Consider the following 22225-nt stretch of genomic DNA (forward strand, 5'->3'; position numbering starts at 1 on the left):
CGAAGCATAGATTAAACTCAATATCCATGCGACTTTAGCCATTTGAAGCATACAAGGTCAATATTTTTCTTAATTCCTATTCCCATGTAGCAAAGGCTGACTTGTCAGGTCAAGAGAAGCAACCTCAAGAAATTTAAATATGCAAAATTACAGCGCTCAAGAAAAAAAAATGGAAATCTATCTGTAACAATACAAATAACCTACATCAACCTAATAAAAACCGAAGCTAAATATCATTTCCTACACCAAGCACTCTTATCCCAGCTTCTTAAAACCAGATTACAGCAAACCATGTTTCAACAGAGGAAAAGAAGTGCATCAAGCATCAATAAATCGTATATCAAAAGTGTGAGGATGTATCTGCCATACATTTAGTGCTGCATACTCCTCCAAACACTCTTTTAACTGGGCTTCGCTGTACCCCTGTTTGAAAGCCAGAAGTTGAGCGGTCAGAATACTATTTATAGGGAAAACAAAACAGGTATTTTATTAACAGACAGGACCTTACTCTGGCTTCACACAACTAAAACAAAATATAAGCTTCAACATAAAGGACTGCCATGAGTAGACATTAAATGCTAGCATGTTTATTAATACTTAATATCCAGGTATTACATTGTCGGTAAATAATTCCAAATCGGATCAAGGGACAATTGGTGCAAAGATAGGAATAGTATCTACTCAAACTATACCAGCCTAAAATGATTTCCTTACAACATTTCGTTTAAGTTCATGGTAGCCAATATTATTCAGTTCATGTCCCTTCATTCAATGAAATAAAGTATTCATTTAATCGTTTCATGATCTTTTTACTGTTGAATCTACCGGGTTCAGCAGTCAAACTTGAATCTAAACCCTTCTCAAGTTTGAAGCAAAAATCGTTTTCTACAATGCTACATAATGACAGTATTCAACTTTAAGGAGCATTTTATACATAATGTAGAAAATTAACTTAGTCTAACTATGACAGTTATGTTAGGTAATTCAGTTAGCACATATAAAAAACAACGTATATAAACTTCAATTTTATCAGCTATCTATGATGAGAACTATTTCTCTCTCAAATATCAGTTTCTGATTGTCAACACGGTATGATTATGAGCTCACCTTCCTAGATATCCAATTCAGCGCATGGGCATAGCTGATATCCATTCGGTTAGTTCTAGCTGCTTCATCTCGTAGAATGGAATAGATATCAGATATGGCATCCAGACCAGATTTTTGACGGTCATCAGAGTACAAAGAGAATTTTGACATCTGCATTAACCTCAGCGCTTCGTCCACGTCACTCTGACCAACCGTTTCAGAGAAACGTAGTCTTGCCAGCGCCTGTTTAGAAATTAAAAAAGGAATAATATTTGCGTGGACAACAGAAGAAAATGATCAGAGGACTCGAAGAGCCATCTAACTGCAATGTCTAATTTTATTGATCCCCGTCAAATTATCTGAACTAAATTTCTAGAGCTAAATAAACAAGTGTCAACTGGTAAAAGGAGAGGGGGGGGGGATGAAGACATACGGCTGATATGCGAAGAATACTGAGCAATGTCCTGACAGTCGTGTAGGAATGTGGAGTATTAGACTTTGCTTCTTCTTGACGAATTGTGGAGTATGCACTAGCAATATACTCTTCCAGTTCCCTTGGGACACTAGGAGACAATCTTCTTGCAGCTGATATGTATGCACTAGATAAAGGCAAAACAAATCAATTTGTTCTAGTTATCTTTTACTAAAACAACAGAACATTGACACAGACTCCTATGTGAATCTACATGAGCAGTCAGAACAAACAGGAAATCAACCGAGCATCTTATTAGAAAAGATTAAAGCAGTTAGCAATCCTACCGTAGAACAGATGGCTCAAGAGGAGTGAATCCTAGAGCGGGAGACTCTCTATTTTGGTGGACGTATACAACATGCCTAGCCATTTCAAGATCATTATCCATATCAGCTCGATCAAGGATCAACCACAGGAGATCAAACCTTGATAGAAGGGCAGGCGGAAGATTAATATTTTCAGCTGGAGTTCTTCTTAGATCATATCTTCCCCTTCACAATAAAATATGGATAAAATTAGATGCCTGTGCACATCTGTAAGATCTAGTCTGCAACCAATAAGGTGAAAAGACATAATACCAAGCTGGATTAGCTGCAGCCAGGACAGCAGTCCTTGCATTCAGCGATGTGGTGATCCCGGCCTTGGCAATGCTAACAGTCTGTTGTTCCATAACTTCATGTATAGCTGTACGATCTGATTCATCCATCTTGTCAAATTCATCAATGGCACATATGCCCATATCTGCTAGCACCTGAAATTCAGAATGTCCTTTCATATTATCCACCTATACCTGGAAACAACTAGTTAAAAGCGCATATATTGAATTACAGGAGATAAAGCAATAATTTGATGCATTTCATATGTATATTTCACCAGATTTTTCTACTTTTCTCAAGCTGAACTATAATATAAGCACAACATAGATGGAAGGAATTGCTGCATGTTTAAAAAGGAGGCTTGCATTACCAGTGCTCCACCTTCCAGAACCATCTCATTCGTCACTGGATCTTTCTGAACTGCAGCAGTTAGACCAACTCCACTACTTCCTCTGCCAGTGGTGTACACCCCCCTGGGTGCTACGTTGATTATGTGTTTAAGAAGCTGACTCTTGGCAACACCAGGATCCCCCATCAAACATATATGTAGATCTCCTCTAATCTACAATCAAATGAAGTTTATGATATCGCATACACAATAAATCAAAGAGCAAGCAAAATAAGCGTGGAGACAGAAAATTTGACCAATAGCATTGGAGTGTGAGGGAGAGGGGGGAAAACATAAATTCCTTACTTGATTCAGTCAGTAATATCATTTTAATTTTGTAATTGATGCCATGTCTTAATCCCTACTAATTCATGGTTTTTATGTAAAGTTTAAGCTCAACTGACTAAGCATATTTGGTTTTATTTATACAACCATAGTTCATTACCTTCATTCCATCTTTCAACTTCCGATGGGGAGCACCAACAAGGAGAAGAAGCAGTGCTTTTTTAATATCTTCATGTCCAAAAATTTCAGGAGCCAGAGATCGTGCCAATTTATTGTAGATGTCACCATCGTCTGCTAAACGTAAAATCTGCTCTTCCTCATCTCCTCTAAGTTCATATCTATGACAGAATTAATCAGTTAGGCAGCTGCTGTTTTCCCCCAAACTACTCTAATAAGATTAACAAGGTAAGTGTGGATTTTATTATGTTCGAGCACGCCATAGCAATATCCCCACTAAACACAAAGCTAAGCAGCATACAGAAAAACAAGTCCAAGACAGACTAATGTGCTGAGCGTGGGGTTAAAAAAAGGTGTGAGTCATTGTCAATAAAGATCTGAAAACTAACTTACTCTTCATATTTTTTCTTGAAATGAGTTACAGACATGGCCTCTAAGTAAGTGTCAGCAACTAAGCCAGCACGCATTGCCCTAAAACCAGTGTAAGGTATAGGAAGAAAAATCCCCGATAATTCAACCACATCACCAGGAGCCACCTGACAATTTACAACAAGTTAACAAACATTAGCAATAAATTAGCCATTAAACTTCAAATACTTGATAATGTGAGACAGTAACTTTTAGTTTAACGCCAGGAAATAACCAACCTTTCTAGTGAGTTCTCCCCTAAAATGAACAGTCATTGTTCGAGGAATATGGCCTTTGGGTACATGTTCAGCTAATTCTTGAATTTTGGCCTGCAGTTTAACAATATCACAAATCTTACACTAAACTAAATAAGCAATTGTATGGAACTGCATGAAAAAGAAAGAAAATAAATATGCTTTGATGACTGAACCAGAGAGCAAACCTCTTGAAATCTCAAAAACTTTGATGCTCTCAGTTGAAGGATAACATTCCCCTTGCTTTTATTTGTTCTACAGCGCTTTGATGGACACTCAAAGAGAGGCATGAAGACTCGAGCTGTTACTTCCTGCTTAGGAGGCAGAGAAAATAACAATGTCAAGGACCTGTTGGCATACAAATTCCATAGTAGTCCCACAAAAAAGGTCTGATAGATAGTTAGAATCCTTTAAATATTGTACTTAACATCCTGCCAATCAAAAAATGTTGATAGAGAGAAATTTCATGAACTGTGATGAATTTCTGTGAATCACACTAAGTAAATCCCATGCAACAGTTCCTTTATTTCTTTTGCTGCAGAAAATCTTTTGAACGCTTAAATTGAGCAGTTCAAGCAATCATTTCATCAAGTACCTGGTAAATTTCAAAACCACAATCCTCACACGTGTACACAGCCACTTGCATCAACGGTTTAACATCTGAACAACGCGTCACTATACCAGATATCCTTACAAGCTGACCAATATACGAAGCCTTCACCTCCCTAATTGTAAATGGCCGTCCTTTTGAAGATGCTCTAATATAAACTTCACTGCAACACATTCACGAAGTAATATTAGGACTATCACGTCATTATAAAACGAAGGGACAAACACCATGCACAGTCAGATATTTTTACATCACACAATGCTCACGCTTATTGAATTTCGTTCCAAGCAAAACATGAGAAATTGGTCTTACGAAACAAAATTAGACAATTATCGAATACACAAACGCTAGAAGTTGAATAAAAAACAGAGAAGAAAATCTCACAAATAACGCTTGATTTCAGGAGGCATCTTCTGAAGCGGGTCAGAACCATCAGCACCTTCCGCCCCCTCATCAGATCTCTGAGTCATCAATATGTCATGATCATCATCCGTGAAGGCCTCAGTGGACTCCGGCATGAGCCCGTCAATTGCATCGGCAAAAATTCCAATATACCTTCGAGTATTCTCAGTGACTCGCCTCAGAAACTCCTCATCCAGATCTTTATACTGAAATTCCCCAAAACAAAATTAACGGAACACCGGTATCTATTAGAAACGTAAAATAGAGAAATAAATCTTACATTAATTAAGTCCTCGAGATCGATCTGGACTGCTCGAGTTTTGTGGTTTGCAACGTCTTGCTGAAATGGAATTAGGGTTAACGGTCATCGTGTTTGCTGTTCAATAAGAGAGGTAAGAGAGATAAGAGTTGAATTGAAACAGAGAACTGACCAGGATGCTCATGTATTTGGCTTCGCCGTTGGCATTTGCGAAGTTGGAAAGGAACTCCCTCGCCAGAACTGGGGAAAGTAGAATAATGAGTTTAACCGAATGATAAAAAGGAAAGAAAAAATGATAGGTGAGAGAGGGAGAAGGAAGTGGGAGGTTCACCTTTGTCTGCATTGAAGTCGAGGTCCTTGGTGGCCATGGTTGAATTAGGCGAAGACGGCGACAGAGAAAGAGAGAGAGGGAGAGGAGAAGGAGGAGCAAAATGTATTGGAGGTAGTGAGTCTGAGAATTGGGCGCCAAACTATAAACATGGAGGTAACTTTTGGCGGGAAAAGAAGTACCCTCCAGGATATGCTGCGGTCGGGTACACTGTAACGAACAGTACTCCGGAATATAAGAAAAATAGAACCGTCTATCCAAAGAAACGAACAGAGAGGATAATTGAGAAAAAAAAGAAAGTAATTTCTAAGTGACAACCTCTCTTACGTGAAATTATATCCATCTTAAAAAAAATAAATGTAGTTAAATTTTTAAGATATTAAGATAATTATAATCTAAATATAAAAATGTCCTTTCAAATTTATAATTACGAGAAGCACAAATATTTTTTATCCAGCTCTATGTAATAAAATGAGTCTTGAGTTTTAATTAAGAGTTTTTTTAAAACCTATTTTAAATCAATTTTACTTTATAGGTATTAAATTTTATTGTATTATGTCATCTTTATTTAATATTTTTTATTTTTAATTTAAAATTACTTTAAATTTTGAATTTGAAATTTTTTAATTTTTCCTAATTATATTGTTCAAATATTAAAATAATTACTATTTTTTAATTTGTAAAATTAAAAAAAATTATTAAAATATAAATTTAACAATATCCTTATAATATACGAGAAACTCATTAAATTTATTTAAATTGAAAGTGTAATTTTTGCTTCCAACCATCATCATTATTTTATTTGGTTTTTCCTACTTACCCTCTCAAACCCTTGTTAGTTTATTCCCAGTGAACTCACTTGTCTATTCTCTAACTTCATAAACTGCATAAAAGAAGAAGAAATTTTTAAAAATACAAGTGATTCATGTATTTATGGATACTTTTTAAATTTAAGTAAAAAAAGCACAAATAGTTTTTATTTTATGGAAAAGAGGACATTTTAAAAATAATTAAAATATAGAAAGTTAAGATTTTAGATGAAAAATAATATATAAATTAATCAATTAAAATTTTAAATATGAGAATTTAAAATCTTAAGAATATTTTTAAAATAATCAATCATTTTTTAATTTTAAAAAAATTAAATAATAATGAAGTCTCGTATTACAAAGAGAAAAAAAGTATACATTAAGTTTTTTATCTAAAAAAATATTCAAATTTATGACGTGGAGATTGATTTTAGTTAAAAGTTTAAATAATTAAAATGGACGTGTTTGGAATTGAAAAAAATTATAAATAAAAATTTAGTTGAATAGTTTGCGATTTTAATAATTTTTAGTTTATTTTAACAAGTTGTATTGTCAAATTTATAACATATTTCTTTATATAATGAAAAATAATTATTAAATAAGTGTTAAATTAAATTATTTATCATAATAACTTAGTGTGTACTATAATTTTTCAAAAGACACACAATACACCAAACTTTGTAAAAATGACGAGGAACATTTGTTCATGGGAGAGCAAAACATACACATACAACAACTGTAAGACATAGTGTGGTAACCTTGAAGATTAGGTAGTTTAGTTTCTTGAGTTAGCATAATTAGCATACAACAATTTTTCACTTTTGTGTAGCCACATATTTATTAGACATCACATACTTCCGTTTTCAGGTTTCTTAAACACTAACGTCCTCCATCACAAGGTGCCACACGCAAACTATGTTGCTGAGCGGGGTGGGCAGAGATTAGAGGCTCAACCGATACTGAGAATAGTCTAATTTTAACAACTCCAATGAAGTCCATTAATATGAAACTCAGTCTAGTCATAAAAATTAAGCACAATTACTTTTAATTAGCTTAATATAAAGCTATAATAAGTTTCTAGAAAATCATTGACCGCTAAAAATGGACAAAATCGGTTAATATTTTTAGATTGTCGGTTAGCTGCGGTTTGAGATTTTTGTCTGAAACCAACGCCTTCCTTTGGTGCTGAGCCAGTTGGAACTTTCTTGCAATTTCATTCCTTTCATACAGGCATGTCACAATTCATACATGGCTCATCTAGCACGTGATACAAGAGATTTGTTTGTGAAAAATATAACTACGGAACAACAATTATTAACAGAATGTTATCAGCAAAAGCATTTTTTTTAATCTTTCTAATATTTGGGACATTAAATATTCAATTTATTAGGGAAAAAAAGTAAGGAAAACTTGGTCTCTGTGAGGCAGACACGAAAGGCCAACATGATCGATCATAGCCTCCACTTCCAGTTCTATAACATGTTTATGAAGAGATTATAATCTGTTCCCTATTTTTTGTCAGCTTTGCTTGTATAAGTATGTCCAATATGGGGGGCTCCAATGGAATTGGATCAAGGCATCGCTCTACAGCAGCAACAATAACCTGTGCACAAAGTCAAACGTGGAGAGCACACATACAGAGAATATGAGAGAATCTAGAGATGAGTGTACCACAAAAAAATTACCAATAACAAAGGTAAAATTTTCACAGAAAAAAAGCATACAACTAATTTGAAAAAGTTCAAGGTAAGATTATTTTCCAACCTCATCAAGCAAGAAGTCCATTGCGGCCTCGTCTTCAACTATTTCTTTTAATGGAGTCCTTATGAACTGAACATCCAACTGAATTTGCTGGAATCCACTCCGGTTAAAAGTTTGGAGCCGAACAAATTCTTGTAAGCTTTTAAGGCACAATTTAACAATGGTCATAACCACTGATTCCTGCAATTTGCAAGCAAAGATTGATAAAAATTGTTTGCAACCAATTATTTAAATGTTGCTTAACTCATATGATGATTCTTCCTTACCTGCGTATATTCTACTTTGGAGAAAATTTCAACCTTTTGCTTAAACAGTTTCGCCAGATGTGTTTCCAAAAGTTGATGGCTCCTTGCCTTCTGAATATTAGACCGACTTGACTTCTCCTCTCGGAAGGAGTTACTTCTCGATGAAGCAGTACTTCCATTACTATTAGCCCTATGGTGCTTTCGTATATCTTGAGGCAAAATTTGCTTCACTTCATTGCCTGTAACTTTGAGCTAGAAAATCCAATAAAATAAATCAGAATGTACCTACACTGCTTCAAGTAATCACTAAACACACTCATCGCATAAAGATATATAAAGCTTTATGTTTATTATATTCTAGACCAAAAAATATATGAAAGACCAGTGTTCAAGTACAATTCTCAAACAACTCAACACAACTTAAAAGATGGGGGGAAAAATTGAGCAATTGATTTGAAAATACTAACCTCCCGAAGAAATAAATCAACAAACATATGAACTTCTCTTGGCTCCTTATGCTGTGCAAAGCAACAACTTAGTATTCAAGCTCTTTCAAAGATGACACTTGTATTGTTTTTAAACATAGGTATAAAACATACTGACCTTAATCCAATTAGGTGTGGCAAACCTCTTCTGTAGGAGAAGTGATATTCGCTGAGATCTGATATTTATGTACTAAAAAGAATAAAATTAAGAACAAATGCTAATTAACTGTCATATTGTGTTCTGAAAGAAGAAACGTTATTAAACAAAGAGGTATAAATTGAGGATAAGTATTGTGCAGAAGAAAAGCACTCGAGAAAGAATGCTACAACATGAAAACAGTGCAATAAAGTTAGGTAATCAATCCCTCTGTACACAAGATATGAAGTACCTTGGTCTATGTCTGGATTTATAAAAATGAATAGAATGACTACTCTAGGTTTCGTTATTTGAATCGTTAAAACAAGACGGAATAGAATGAAGCATGATGGAATGCATTCCATCTCTTTCTGTCCCTCCAATTTAGGGGTATGGAATAGAACCAACCGTTTCATCATAAAAATATCCAAACAAGAGAATGATAACTTTTTCCCATTCTATTCTACATTTCTACTCGCTATCTGATATCCATATAAAACAAAAAAAAAAAAAAAAACAACAAAAGTACATCTAAGTTAAACCATGTAAGTTTTGCCAATCCCAAATAAACTCTAAGGACGGAAAATTTTTCTTAAATATTAAAGTATTTACTCTAACTACATGCACCCAAAAATAGAACAAACCGTACCCTCCCGTAGTCATGCCCTCCAATTTCTTCCCTAAGACTCTAAAACCTATCAATGAGTAACTGCCCCATGTTTTTCCAAGAACTTCAAACAACTTGTTCCGGATAAAAATTTTTGCATAGCAGTGTAAAAATAACAAACAGGCAACTAAACTTGCTACTTCATCAAAGCAGGCTGCACTTCACATTAAAACAGGCACTGTAATAAGGGCCTAAGCTATATAGATATCCTTGAATATCCTTTTTTCCTTGGAAACAAAAATATCATCTGAAAAAAAGAAACATTACTAAAACAAAGCGTCATCATAGAGCAGGCTTTAGATATAACTGTATGATACCTAAGGAATAAAGGCATAAGAATGAGGAAAAGAGTGATAAAGACAAGGATAAAATACACACAGTTGCTCACACAAACTGCAATTCTATTGAAAAAAAAAATTATGAAGTTGAAAACATACCATGTGCAAGAATTTTTCACCGGTTATCCTAAATTTCTGACAGATCTGAACAAAGCTCAGTCCGTAGTCATAACCTCCAACATTACAACCAGAAAAGGAATCTGCTAATTCCTGAACATTACAAGGCAATTTTTAAGGTTGATCCATTCTAAGGAATCAAATATCAAATATAAGTCGATTAAGTGGATCCTTGCCTCAGTGATTTTTGGGATGGCAGTCTGTCCAATGAAAGCGGACAATTGTGCCATCACTAAGATAAGACTAGGAAAGGCTTTGTCACCTAGGGCTCCCTCTGTCAAACGATGAATTTGAGTAACTGAAGAATTGTTTGTTCCTGAAAACAATAGGAACTGAACCTCAAGTTGCCCAAAAAAGTCTTGAAATCCTTCTTGAACCCATTCAATTATTAAGTCTCTTAGTTTATCTACAATCTCCAAGTCGTCATCTAGAATTTTGTGGATATCCTGGAATATACAAAAGGAAATTTTTTAACAATGATATTTTGTGTATATACATGGATAAATATAATGTTATATCTACGAGTGTAGGTACACAAATTTGTTTACCAGCAAAATGTTCCCGCCTCCGTGGAAAATCGCTTTTATGCTAGTATCAAGAGCAACTTCTAGTGAGTGCTCCTCTGCTCCCTCCCGTTTCAGTACTTTTAAGAGGGAATCTACCAAACATAAGTTAACACAGAGCATAGTTATTAAGACAAGTGTCTGTTAACTACTTTTGTAGCTAGCTTAAATCAGGTAAACATATATATTAACGTTAAACTAACTTTATAAGACTAGAATCCTTGACAATGTAATATTCTCCATTTTGTGCTTTTGATCATTTTCAATAATAAGATGTTATATTGGCCAAAAGGTCCAAAACATACAGTCTCAATTTTTTTTGTTTTCATTCTCCCACGGTGACAAGGTTAAATATTTCAAACTTATATGCTGAACTTAAAATTCAGAAGTTCTACGAAGTCACAGAACTAACCTGAGATGTCTTGCATTAGATGAGAAAATGCACTTGTAATATACAGCTTGACAGCAACCTTGGCAGACTGACAAAAAAATAGTTTTGATTGATGAAAATTCTTTTTTAAACTATAAGTTCATAAGGATTGTATTGTGAAGAGAAAAGGAGAATGCTGACTTGAAAAACAGCATCTATAAGTCAAAATCAAAATGGAGCGAATAACTTTGATGGATGACCTCAAGAGAATGATTAGAGAGAGAAGTTTCCTGTAAGACTTCATCCATCCGGAGCACGTCATTCCAGATAACTCCTGTGCCCAAGTTGAGTGTAATTAAACATTTGAAAGCGCCAAAATCAGACACAAAAGCATTTGTTCATATTAACATTTGATTTTGAAAACATTTCTTGGGAACACATTTATATTGGTGATTTAAAAGCATGATGTTATGTAAGACACTTCTTTTAACTACTTTGATATAGCACGCTGTCTATTATAAGTTATAAGCATATATAATTGCAAGATATATATGATTAGATTTGCACTGTATTGCAATAAAGGCCTTAAACGAAGTCAAAACAGACCAAATAGATGCATACAATCATCACTTAGAACATAGAAGAGAATAAATGAATTGCATACATTCATGAATTGAAAATTAAAAGCCACGCCTAAAATCATACCTATAAGAATCATAATAGTTTTGTTTGATGTTTATGAGAATAACTACTATAGATTTAAATAAACAAACAAATTCGTTCAGTTAATTTAAGAAATTAAATTATCAGAACTAATAGACTGAAGTAGTTGCATGAGTGCTACTTACGAAGAACCCCAAGTAGATCTGCAGCACCAATTCGTGTCTTTACATACTCCTCAATTCTTAGAAAGTGTCTGGATAACAATTATAAAGTTAATTTGCGTAAAATGAAAATTCCAGGCAGAGGTGCACTACAATAAATTCAACAATACTTCGCATTGTAACATAAAGATACTAACTTGGTGATTAAATCTTGAGCAAGTTTAACTAATTGCTTTTCTGAATCCGGAAATATTACTCGAAATGCACGAATGGCCCCCACGAACTCATGAACGGCTGCCTATGTTAAAAAATAGGAGCACACACGAATGTTCAATTCATCAGTCCCTAACCATTATAACTACAACGATGATATGACCACCCCCCCCCCGGGGGGGGGGGGGAAGAAAAGAAATTGAACAGAAACTAGCTCCCTTCCAAAATAATTGTTACTTCAGAAGTTTTAGTTTGTCTCAGTTGGCCAAAAAGTTATTATTATTTCTTTTTGAACTTTATCATTGTCTTTGATCATGTCTCTTATCCACTGGAATAGGAGAGTATTAATAGTGTTAAAATGTAATATAGTCAAATGATTTTGTATTTCTGTTGAGATTGAGATAATTTATTGATGTTTTTAACCAAAGTGCAAAATTTAAACCTGTGTTTCTTCCTGCCTTTTTTTATAAAACTCTTTGAAAAGAAATTTACAGTCCTTAATATATGAAGTTCTTTATATAATTTTATAATTTTTTTTTCAAAATTATCCTTCATACATATTGAATTATTCCAACTTTTCAAAAACTAATATGATAATTACTTTTAAAAAATAATTAATATGATAATAAAGTTTGATTTTAAATAAGAATAAATTTAGAATGTTGAAATTAAAAAAACTAAAACTAAAAAATTTATTAACTTCAACAATTTTTTCAATTGATGTAATTTAATTGAAAAGCTCTTATAAATAAGACTAGAAAGAACAAAATAATTATCTTAAAATAGAGGAAGTGCATCAATGTTTCTAGTTTGGATCCTCTCCAGCATACTTTTTATCCAGCCAGTGTCCAGCTAAATCTCAACCATTGATATAGTTTTTGCACCATAACTAAAGAAGAATATATGATGGAGGGATGAGATTTCAGCTGTAGACAAATAATACTTGAGAGATAGGAGACGATCCAAACTCCACTATTTCACTGTAACCTAATTTCTTAATAAATAGTCTGACACTAATCGTGGATGCTTAATCAGCATTTAAAGTTTAATCATTTTTAGCCATTGATATCCTTTTCTACACGTTATGTAGTAGTTTTAGTTGCACATTTGAATACGTCTTCCCAAATACTGTGACAAAATATATATTCTACAAGAAATGTTGTTCTGAGACACGTGATTTTAATGCTGTTTGTCATCAAAGGGAATGGTGGCCCTATATAGACTAAAGCTATTCAATAAGCTTTTTATTGACTGAGAGAGAACCCGCATGCAAGAGTTACATATACGAGACGCACAACATGGCACTTGAACAAAATCTTAAATAAACAAAGACAAGATAGTAAATAAAACCATAGATAAGCTTATGAGGAAAAGAACATTAACCAAAAGGATGATACTCTAGCACTACCTACCTCATGAGCAGAGGATGAAACACTCTCTATTATTTCAGGGATAAACTGAATGTCAGTAAGGGAAAGCTCCAACTTCCCGAGTAGCTTTGCTTTCAAATTGTCCACCTGCCAATATATAAAAAACCTACTATTATATGTCCTTAACTAATAAAACCAAGGATAACAGTGTCATTTTTCTCTACAAAATGGGATAGGATGAGAGTAATTGAGACACGTACGATCGATCCCAATAAATCTCACAAAATGCAAGAAAAAATAAATTTATACATATATATAAATTCATTTCTGCCATTTATTTTAAATGTTCAGAAAATAATTAATGGTTCAAGGAGGCCCATCTCAACTCACAAAACTACTACAAAATGCCGTTTCTAAGAAAAAGAAAATCAGTACGAACCGGGAAATTCAACTGCTTAAGGAGTACTGCAGCCTCAGCTCTCACTTGCATTGATTCAGAATCTGAAAATAGCTTTCCCTGGTTAGAAAAAAAATAATGTTAAACTACGAAGAAAACTAATGTTTACATCATTCCTTAAACTTCTAGATCATGTTTAGAACTAATTTAGAAGGGATGGATAGAGCAAAGCTAGCCTTATCCAATTTTATAGTAAGTTTTATATAGCTATCCAGTAAAGGCCTTGTATCAAGTTATAAGACGATAAAAAGCATAAAAGTGCAAAAAAAAACTATACCTGCAAGTTTTTTACTATAATAGCTATTGCTTCTTCAGATGCTCGCTTACAATCTAGGAATGATGAATCTCCATATGTCTAACAAAGAGGGAAAAAAAACAACGAAAGATATATCATCTACGACCTAAATCATTGCTTTACCGGAAAAATTGTGTCCTAATGCGTGCCGTAGAAGATAAACAGTAAAAGTATCCAAAAAGATTGAATTAGTAATATCAGCCAAACAAAACCTTAAAAATTGGCATTGCACCAGTGTAGAACCTGACTGCATCTGCATAGGCCTCAGACTTGATGCACTTGCCTAGTCTATCAGGTAGATCATATATGAACTGCTCTTGAACAAAAATGAAAAATGAATAAAACATCTGTTGTTAAAATCATCATGCGTAAAACTAGTATCGTTGCTTTTAATACCTGAATCTTACGAAGAAGATTGCGTGTCCGATGCAATTTCTCTATATGCTCCCTATTCTCACATAAAGAAGTGTTGACGCTGTCACTCCTTGACTGCACAGACATTATCTACATTGGGGGAAAATGCAGATTACTCATACATTTTACTTTTTATTTTGCTTCTTTATAATGAAAACAACAAATCTCAAAACGGATTGAATAATTAACGAACGCTTACCTTCTCTAGAAGCTGTTCCATATTTGCTTCCATCCCCAAAATATTACTCTTCATCCTGTTTTACAAACAAATTCCTGAGAACATGTATATATATTGTAAAACGAACACGTGAAAAGATCTAGACAAAATATTCACGAGATGGAAGTTGCATGTGACGTAGCAAAGGTTAACAGGAGGGGGAAAATTCAAATTATAATTAAACTAAACCTCTTTATAGTATCTGTGGCGCAGATGAACTTGTTATAATTCTCGTAGACGAGCATTTGCAGGTCAGTGTCGAGATTCTTTATTTCAGCTACCATTTCAACGTGTCTCTGTAGTAGCCCTTCCAAATTCGACTTGCGTGCCTTCATTAGTGATTGTTTCAACACCGTAAACGACAATGTCGTATCGTTGGTTCAATCTGAGAAGTAAAAAGATAGAAAAGAAGAATTACCAGGGCGTTCATGTGGAGATGGGGTTGGAATGAAGGGGAATTGATGTCGTCGGGTGAGGCGTGTTTGGAAAATGCATTAGCGGAATTGGAAGACGGTGAAGGGATTGGAGAGTAGAAACTGGATAGCAGATCTCTCATTCTCCTTGCTTTGTCATCCAACGGCGTGTCGTTCGCGTCCGTTCTTTCCATTTTTATTCTCTTTTTGATTATAATAGCAAGCGACTGAGGAAATGGCAACTGAAATGTATTATGTCGCCTTCGTCTGAAACAAGCTTTTCATAGCCTACTTTACAACTCCATGTTGTTGCGATGGTAAGAGACTTTTTCAGCTGTGTAACACGGGAACGATGCTGATCATGCTGTAATGTTATTCTCACTCCCTCGTAAAGCTTAATTAATACTCACCAAAAATAAATAAATAAACCGTTTGAACATAAGCTTTGTGTAGTTTTATAGGTAACAGATTAAGTGAATTACGGAAACATAAAGTAAAATAAGTTATTTAATTGAAAGAAATAAAAAAAAAATATATTAACAAAATTATTAAAATTATGTATAAAGATAACATAACTCTAATTAATATTATTATATTTGTCAGTAAAATAACATTCAATAAAACAAAATAAAAGTTGTAAATTTGTAATTTTTGTTAAAATTAATTGAAACATTATAAACTTGTAATTGAAAATGTATAATTATACAACAAATTTATAGAATTAAAATTGTTTGGTAAATTCATTGTATAATTAATTAATTTATATTAAATATCTTAAAACACGTATAGTATTATATTAATATAATATTTAAATTAATTATTTTTTTATAATTAATTAAAAATTATAAAAAATCATACATTTAAACGTAATATATTTTAAATAATACTTTTTAATATAAAATATATTTAAATAAAAAATGAATAACAAAAATGAAACTACATGTAAAAAAATAAAATTAATAAAATTAACGTATGTTCATAAAGTTTAAATTGTTTAATAGGTTAATTATTTTTTTACAGTAAAAATATAATAAAAATATTGATAAGTAACTTTTAAAACATAGATTATTTTAAATAATTTTTAAAAAATTAAAACTATAATCTATTTTTAAGTTTCTAACTGAAGTATATAATGTTTTAAATTTAATAAAGTATAACAACAAATAATAATTAAATTTTTTAAAATTGTAAATATATAATTAATTAAATTTATTTTTTCAAAGTGTGGGTTAGAAAAAGGTGTACTGCATTTTTAATAATCAAATTTTATAAAATTAAGAATTACGCATGTCATTATTTAGTATTGGGGAAAAGGGTTAATCCACCTGATCGCCGCCACCAATCTACTAAAATGGGTTGATCTATTCTTAAAATAGACTGGGTAGGTCTACACCAATGGGGACGAATGTCTCATGGGTCAACAGTCAGAAATTAAAAAAATATATAAAAAATAAGTTTATATTTTTTATATTTTATTTTTATACTTTAAAAATTTAACTTTTGGTTTTAATGGTTTTTAAATCTTTTATTTAATCTCTGTTACCTGTTAGGTAGTAATAAATAACAGATGTGCCTGGATAGATACAATTATTTAAATTAATATCCGGTATATCACAAGGACCTTATATCCAGTATATAAATTTTGAATTAAAATTTCAGCTAATGCGAGAAAGAAATTAAAATTTAATTTTTAACTTTGATTAAGATGAGAAAAATTATAATTTAAAATGTGTAAAGTAAAAAAAAAAAAATCGCATGATAATATAACATGAATCTTAAATGCGAATAATATACTAAAATGTATGTCCCGTTACAATACGACAGCCTTTTTTTTTTTCTCAGTACTATTATAGAACCATTAAATAAAACCACTTTAATAGCTATTTTAAATAATGATATTTTAACAGTAAATTTTTAAATTATAATATTAGAATAAAAAAGTCCTCAAATTTCAAATCAAACTAATATGGTCAAACGAAAAATGAGAAAGTCGATGAGATTACATTAAATACACTTTCTTCTCACATTAATCACTTCTTATCCATAATCACTTTTAATAAAATGGCTTAAAAGGAAGAATAATCCGAACTATTATATAATTAATTAAACTACACACTTTACCAACATAACAATTGCGAAATTCTATTTTAACACAAAATAATAATAATCGTTATACCATTTTAGTGGTTAAACACGAACTGTATTGTGTAAGTATAAATTAATTAAAAGAATGACTTGCACATTACTATTTTGTTTTAAGTAAATGTAAATTAATTTCTTAAAAATATTATTTAAAAATTAATATTATTAAACACATTTATTATAAATTTTTATACGTTTTAATTTTTTAATAACACCTTTAAATTATTAATTAATAATACTCTTTCTTTTAATTTTTATTATTTCATTTAAAAAGTAAGTTTAATTTTATTTTTTTACTTATAACAGTAAGTTTTATAATGTTTGTTATTATGTTCATAAACTTAAAATTGTATTTGATATTATTAAAAAATTAACAGTTATAATGATTTAAAATTTTTTAAAATATTTAATATAATATTAATAATTATAATTATTTTACATAAAAAACATTAAATGCCATTTTAATCTTATGAAAATGACTAAATTGTATTTACTTTTCGATTTTATCGATCTAACAGCTGCGGCTTAGTTGAGGTAAAAAGTATTACAATAAGATTTGTGGCGGAACAAAAGTGTCGTCATTGCATACGCCAGCAATGACGCGGTCATTTCACGCCCTCAATAATTAATCCCTTGCCACCCCTTCTCTTTTCCCTTTTTCTATAAAAGCTAACCTCATCCCCTTTTCTCACCTTCTTTCCCACAACCCTTTTCACACTCGCTTCAATTCTCTCCTCATTTCCTTCTCAACAATCCCCCCCTCTCTTTCTCCTCCAAAGTATTTCCCATTCTCTTCTTCAGTAGTTGCTTCCTTTATCTCTCGAAAAAACTTGGCCTCTCAGAATCAGATCTGCTTCAGATCTAGGGTTTTCCGGGCCCTTCTCTCTTTCCGATTGGGTTTGATTCTTTGCATGAGAACATAGGGTTTTTGAAAAATACAATGTTTTTCGAAATTATATGACACACGCTATCCCCATGCGTCGAATTCGCCTGCTGCACTCGTTCTCCGTCGTGTTTCTCTACTGGTTCTACGTTTTCTCATGAACTTCCTCTCAATTCCTTGACATCCTCGTAGTAGTTCATCGTTGTTTTTATTGTTCCAATAATTAGATCTGCAAGTGTTATCTCCGTTAGTTTTTATTTTCAATTTGCTCTGTTTTTAAATCAATTCACCAAGGGAAATCAATGTCTTCCGTTCAACGTTCGGCGAGTTCGGGATCCGAAGGCGGAGATCCGCAAATCGACGAGAGGAAGAGGAAGAGGATGCTGTCTAACCGTGAATCTGCGAGGCGATCGCGGATGAGGAAGCAGAAACAGCTGGAGGATCTGACCGATGAAGTCAGCAAATTGCAAGGTTCGAACAAGAAGCTTGTAGAGAGCATTAAGGCCAAGGAAGAAGCATGCGTTGAGACCGAAGCTGCTAACAGCATCCTTAGGGCTCAAACAATGGAACTAACCGATCGATTGCGGTTTCTGAACTCTATCCTTGAGATTGCTGAAGAGGTCAGCGGGTTCTCCGTTGAGATTCCAGAAATTCCAGATCCTCTTCTTAAACCGTGGCAGATTCCTCATCCAACTCAACCGATTGTGGCGTCGGCGAACATGTTTCTGCGTTGATCCTTTCTTTGTTTTAGTGTTGAGTCGCTCTTGCTCTTGGTGGATATTAGTAGTTTAATTAGGATTATTTATTTTAGTAATCTGTATTAGTGTTTGTAATAGTGATGTCATCTGTGTCTAAATAATGTGGCCTGCAATGGCCTCTCGACTTATTGGAGGGATATGAGATGAAGGCTGTGCATTACTGGCGTTGTCCCTTCTTGTGACTTGTAAGCATTGTTAATGTTGGATGTTGCTTTCTGTTTATAAAAGTATTTGTCATTATTCTAAGCATTGCAGGAAAGGAGTGCAATGTTGCAGGCTTATTTTCAGTAATTAGTTTTTAAGTTTATGTTTTTAATGGATGATTAAGAGCGTGTTTGGAACACATCAATTTTTAAAGTGATTTTTTTACCGTGGAAGTTCTGTAACTTCTAGTGAAGTTTGGACCAATGTATCTTAGTGTTTACGTGCAAGTTGACAATTTAGTTTTTTTGTGTCTAACTTTTTTCCGGTTAACTTGTAATTATTTTGCGTAATGAAGTTGAAGGGGAAATTACTGTGAAAAAAACTTATATAGCTCTTCAATAGTTTTTTTTTTTATTCATATACAAGAGATAATAATTATCACTATCCTAATCATTTGTGAAATGTAGTGCACTGTTGCATATATTGGAGAAATGATGACTTTTTAAAGTTGTTTAAGACTAATATTTTTTAAACTTTAATTAAAATAAGCAATAATCTTTTTATATAAAAATGCTATATTGGGTGAAAAATATATATTCTTTGTTACAAGAAGAAAAAATAGACCTAACAAAGAAAATAAAATTATATGTTAACAGAAAGTCAATTACTAATCATTAATGTTTTTATTGTATTAGGCATATTAAATTTGGCTAAAAATAAATAAATTTGGTTAAAAATAAATACAAAAGTTATCTTCGTTGGGAGTATAATCAATTCATTTTTATTAAAAAAATAAAGTTATCTACTAATAATAACGCAGTGTAGAATGAATACTTTTAATTTAAGTCAAAATCAAACCATACACACACATATTTTATATTATATTATTTTTTATGGTTATATAAGTACATTTTTTAGAATAATTTAAAATTATTATTGTATATAGTATTTTATTTGATTTTTGTATATAGAGTTTGTACAAAAACTAATTTTATTTAAAACTACAAAAAAATGATATAATAAATTATTTATTTTTAATTATATTGAAAATTGAACTATTCAATTTAAAAAATTATTTTTTATTGAATTAAATTAGATTTAATTGTTTTAAAATCAATTCAAATTAAAATATACTGTTATTTTATGATTAATTGAATAATTTTTTATTGAAAAATTAATTCAATTCAGTTCGTAAACATCCATGATTAAAGACACCACAAAATTTTGTTGAATTGATGTAGGAATGATAGCTATCGTTAATGAATTAGTTTTTTTTTTTTAAACCTACACATCAAATGAAACTAAACAGAGAAAGTATCCTGGTTAATAATTTTAAATTTCGGAGCTGACAGTAAAACTGTTTACATTTTTATATATTTGTCCTTCGTTCTAACGCTGTAGGCCAACTGAATAAACGTGGCCCACATTGTTATACATGACAGTGCAAGTTGTCACGGATTACTATAAAGTGGACAAGGAACTTGTTGGGACAATTACGGTAAATGCTTAATCTAACTGTTACTTAGTACTTACTATCCGTAAATTCTGGATTTGTTCAAACACGTTAATTCATGTGCAAAAGCTGGCAAAATCCACAAATACTTAAAATAGTAAAACTTATAACTGGTTAAGTAATTATTTTTTATTTAAATAAAAGTTAAACTATATATTTAATTTCTATAATTAATATTTATATACAAAATAATTCTTATATTTAATAAACATATTTTAAATTTTTTATAGATATTTAATTATAGAAATTAAATATATAATTTAACTATAATGACGTAAATTAAAACATAATAAAATATTTATATAAACTAGAATATAAATTTTTTTAAGTGTAAGATTAATTTGTAAATAAATATTAATAAAATGATTATTTATATCTTATAAAAATATTATGAATTTGTTTATGTAATGAAGTTGATTTTTTAAAATTTTAAATAATAGTGTAATTTTATATTAAATATAATAAATATTTTATTTGTGTTTTTTAAATATATTATAGAAATTAGTATATTATATAAAAATATAAATTTAATTAAATATTTGATCCTACCAAAATTGTATAAGACTTTAATTAAAATAGTTAAAACAAGATTGTGTAACTTATTTACATACTAGACACTTAATTAACACAAAACAAAATATTAATATAGTTACATGTTACAAAATTATAAAAAAATGCTAACACTGAAATTTTATTAATTATTATAAAAATATAATAAAAATTAAAATATACAATTAAGTAAGATTTTTCATTAGTCAATAATAAAGTATTATAAAAATAAAATAAAATACATGCATTATTGGAACATATCAGGAAGATTATTGGAACAATATGCACTACCCATAACCTGTTTAGCAAAAAAATTAACTTATAAAGGCCCACATAAATTGTTTCACAAAATCACATTAGTGATACTGTTTACTACCCAAAAAAACACAAAAAATGACAAGAATCGGCTGTTTAAAGGTTTTATCGGTTAATATTAAATAATTAAAATTTACAAACAATCTTGTTTGATAAAAACCACAAGATCTGGTTAAAAACAGTTTTTATAACTTTTGTACTATTAAGCATTATTCATAACTGGATTAGGAAGAGAAGAAGCACAATTAATCAGTCAAGAAAACACAAATACAATTGTTTTATTTTAGCATCGGTGAATTGTTTTGTAGCACATCGTGAACGAGATTTGACTATTTCTTCAATAAAATATGGATTAATTAAATTTTCGGATTAAATATTAAAATTCCAATTAATGGTAAGACACATGCAATGACGTACACCTAGCATTAACCTTGTTTACGTATTTGATATAGATAGAAATTATAATTTCAATCTCAAACTCATTTCATTCAGAATGGGTAAGACAATTTCTTGAAGTGCGACAAAGCGACATGATTTAATCGTGTGTTCTTTTGGTAAATCCTTCGAATTAGTTTTCAGCATAATTATTAAGCGACTAATCCATAGATGTCGTAGAGGGAATTGTTCACACCTTGAACTTGATGATGGCATAGTGCAGAGTTTGTTCCCACAATATTTTGTGTCAATAGCAATGATATGTTAAATAATTTCCAAATTGGTTGGCGGATTTAGATAAGCATCGGCGGCAATGCATATCACAAACTAATTATTGATTATTTCAGACGTGAATTGTGAGGATATAGATTCTACTTTTGCTTTTTTAATGCATTTTTATTTTATTGTCGTTTTTTCCTTCTCTTATGTGATTTAAATTTTAAGTTATTTTTCCTGAAAAATATTGCGTAATTTTTAAAATAACAATTTAATAAATAATAACTGGAATAGAATAATAACAAATAGGA

At 31.4% G+C, this 22225-nt stretch overlaps 3 protein-coding genes across 3 annotated transcripts; 1 reads left to right on the forward strand and 2 right to left on the reverse strand.

Moving 5' to 3' along the window:
• Nucleotides 1–229: 229 nt before the first annotated feature.
• Nucleotides 230–5421, reverse strand: LOC113863417 (DNA replication licensing factor MCM7). The gene is made up of 15 exons (XM_027496987.1): nucleotides 5269–5421; nucleotides 5110–5177; nucleotides 4959–5018; nucleotides 4661–4884; nucleotides 4262–4439; nucleotides 3855–3977; nucleotides 3652–3741; nucleotides 3398–3540; nucleotides 2988–3165; nucleotides 2525–2716; nucleotides 2137–2309; nucleotides 1846–2049; nucleotides 1520–1685; nucleotides 1108–1329; nucleotides 230–423 (listed from the first exon to the last, which is right to left on the reverse strand). Exons 1-15 carry the CDS (start codon nucleotides 5303–5305, stop codon nucleotides 319–321), a joined length of 2163 nt encoding a protein of 720 aa, XP_027352788.1. The 5' UTR covers nucleotides 5306–5421; the 3' UTR covers nucleotides 230–318.
• A 2136-nt stretch (nucleotides 5422–7557) lies between these two features.
• LOC113861025 (vacuolar protein sorting-associated protein 51 homolog) lies at nucleotides 7558–15153 on the reverse strand. Its single transcript, XM_027493622.1, has 20 exons — nucleotides 14965–15153; nucleotides 14736–14875; nucleotides 14529–14583; nucleotides 14312–14419; nucleotides 14128–14226; nucleotides 13898–13975; nucleotides 13603–13680; nucleotides 13206–13310; nucleotides 11778–11878; nucleotides 11605–11672; nucleotides 11017–11090; nucleotides 10799–10865; nucleotides 10372–10481; nucleotides 10000–10269; nucleotides 9806–9916; nucleotides 8684–8755; nucleotides 8548–8598; nucleotides 8102–8332; nucleotides 7839–8015; nucleotides 7558–7677 (listed from the first exon to the last, which is right to left on the reverse strand). Exons 1-20 carry the CDS (start codon nucleotides 15151–15153, stop codon nucleotides 7558–7560), a joined length of 2304 nt encoding a protein of 767 aa, XP_027349423.1.
• Nucleotides 15154–17753: 2600 nt separating this feature from the next.
• Nucleotides 17754–19268, forward strand: LOC113862619 (bZIP transcription factor 53). The gene has a single exon (XM_027495700.1). It carries the CDS (start codon nucleotides 18287–18289, stop codon nucleotides 18716–18718), a length of 432 nt encoding a protein of 143 aa, XP_027351501.1. The 5' UTR covers nucleotides 17754–18286; the 3' UTR covers nucleotides 18719–19268.
• Nucleotides 19269–22225: the final 2957 nt, after the last annotated feature.

Source organism: Abrus precatorius, unplaced genomic scaffold (assembly GCF_003935025.1).
Source record: "Abrus precatorius isolate BTA unplaced genomic scaffold, Abrus_2018 Scaffold3, whole genome shotgun sequence".
NCBI classification, from domain to species: domain Eukaryota; kingdom Viridiplantae; phylum Streptophyta; class Magnoliopsida; order Fabales; family Fabaceae; genus Abrus; species Abrus precatorius.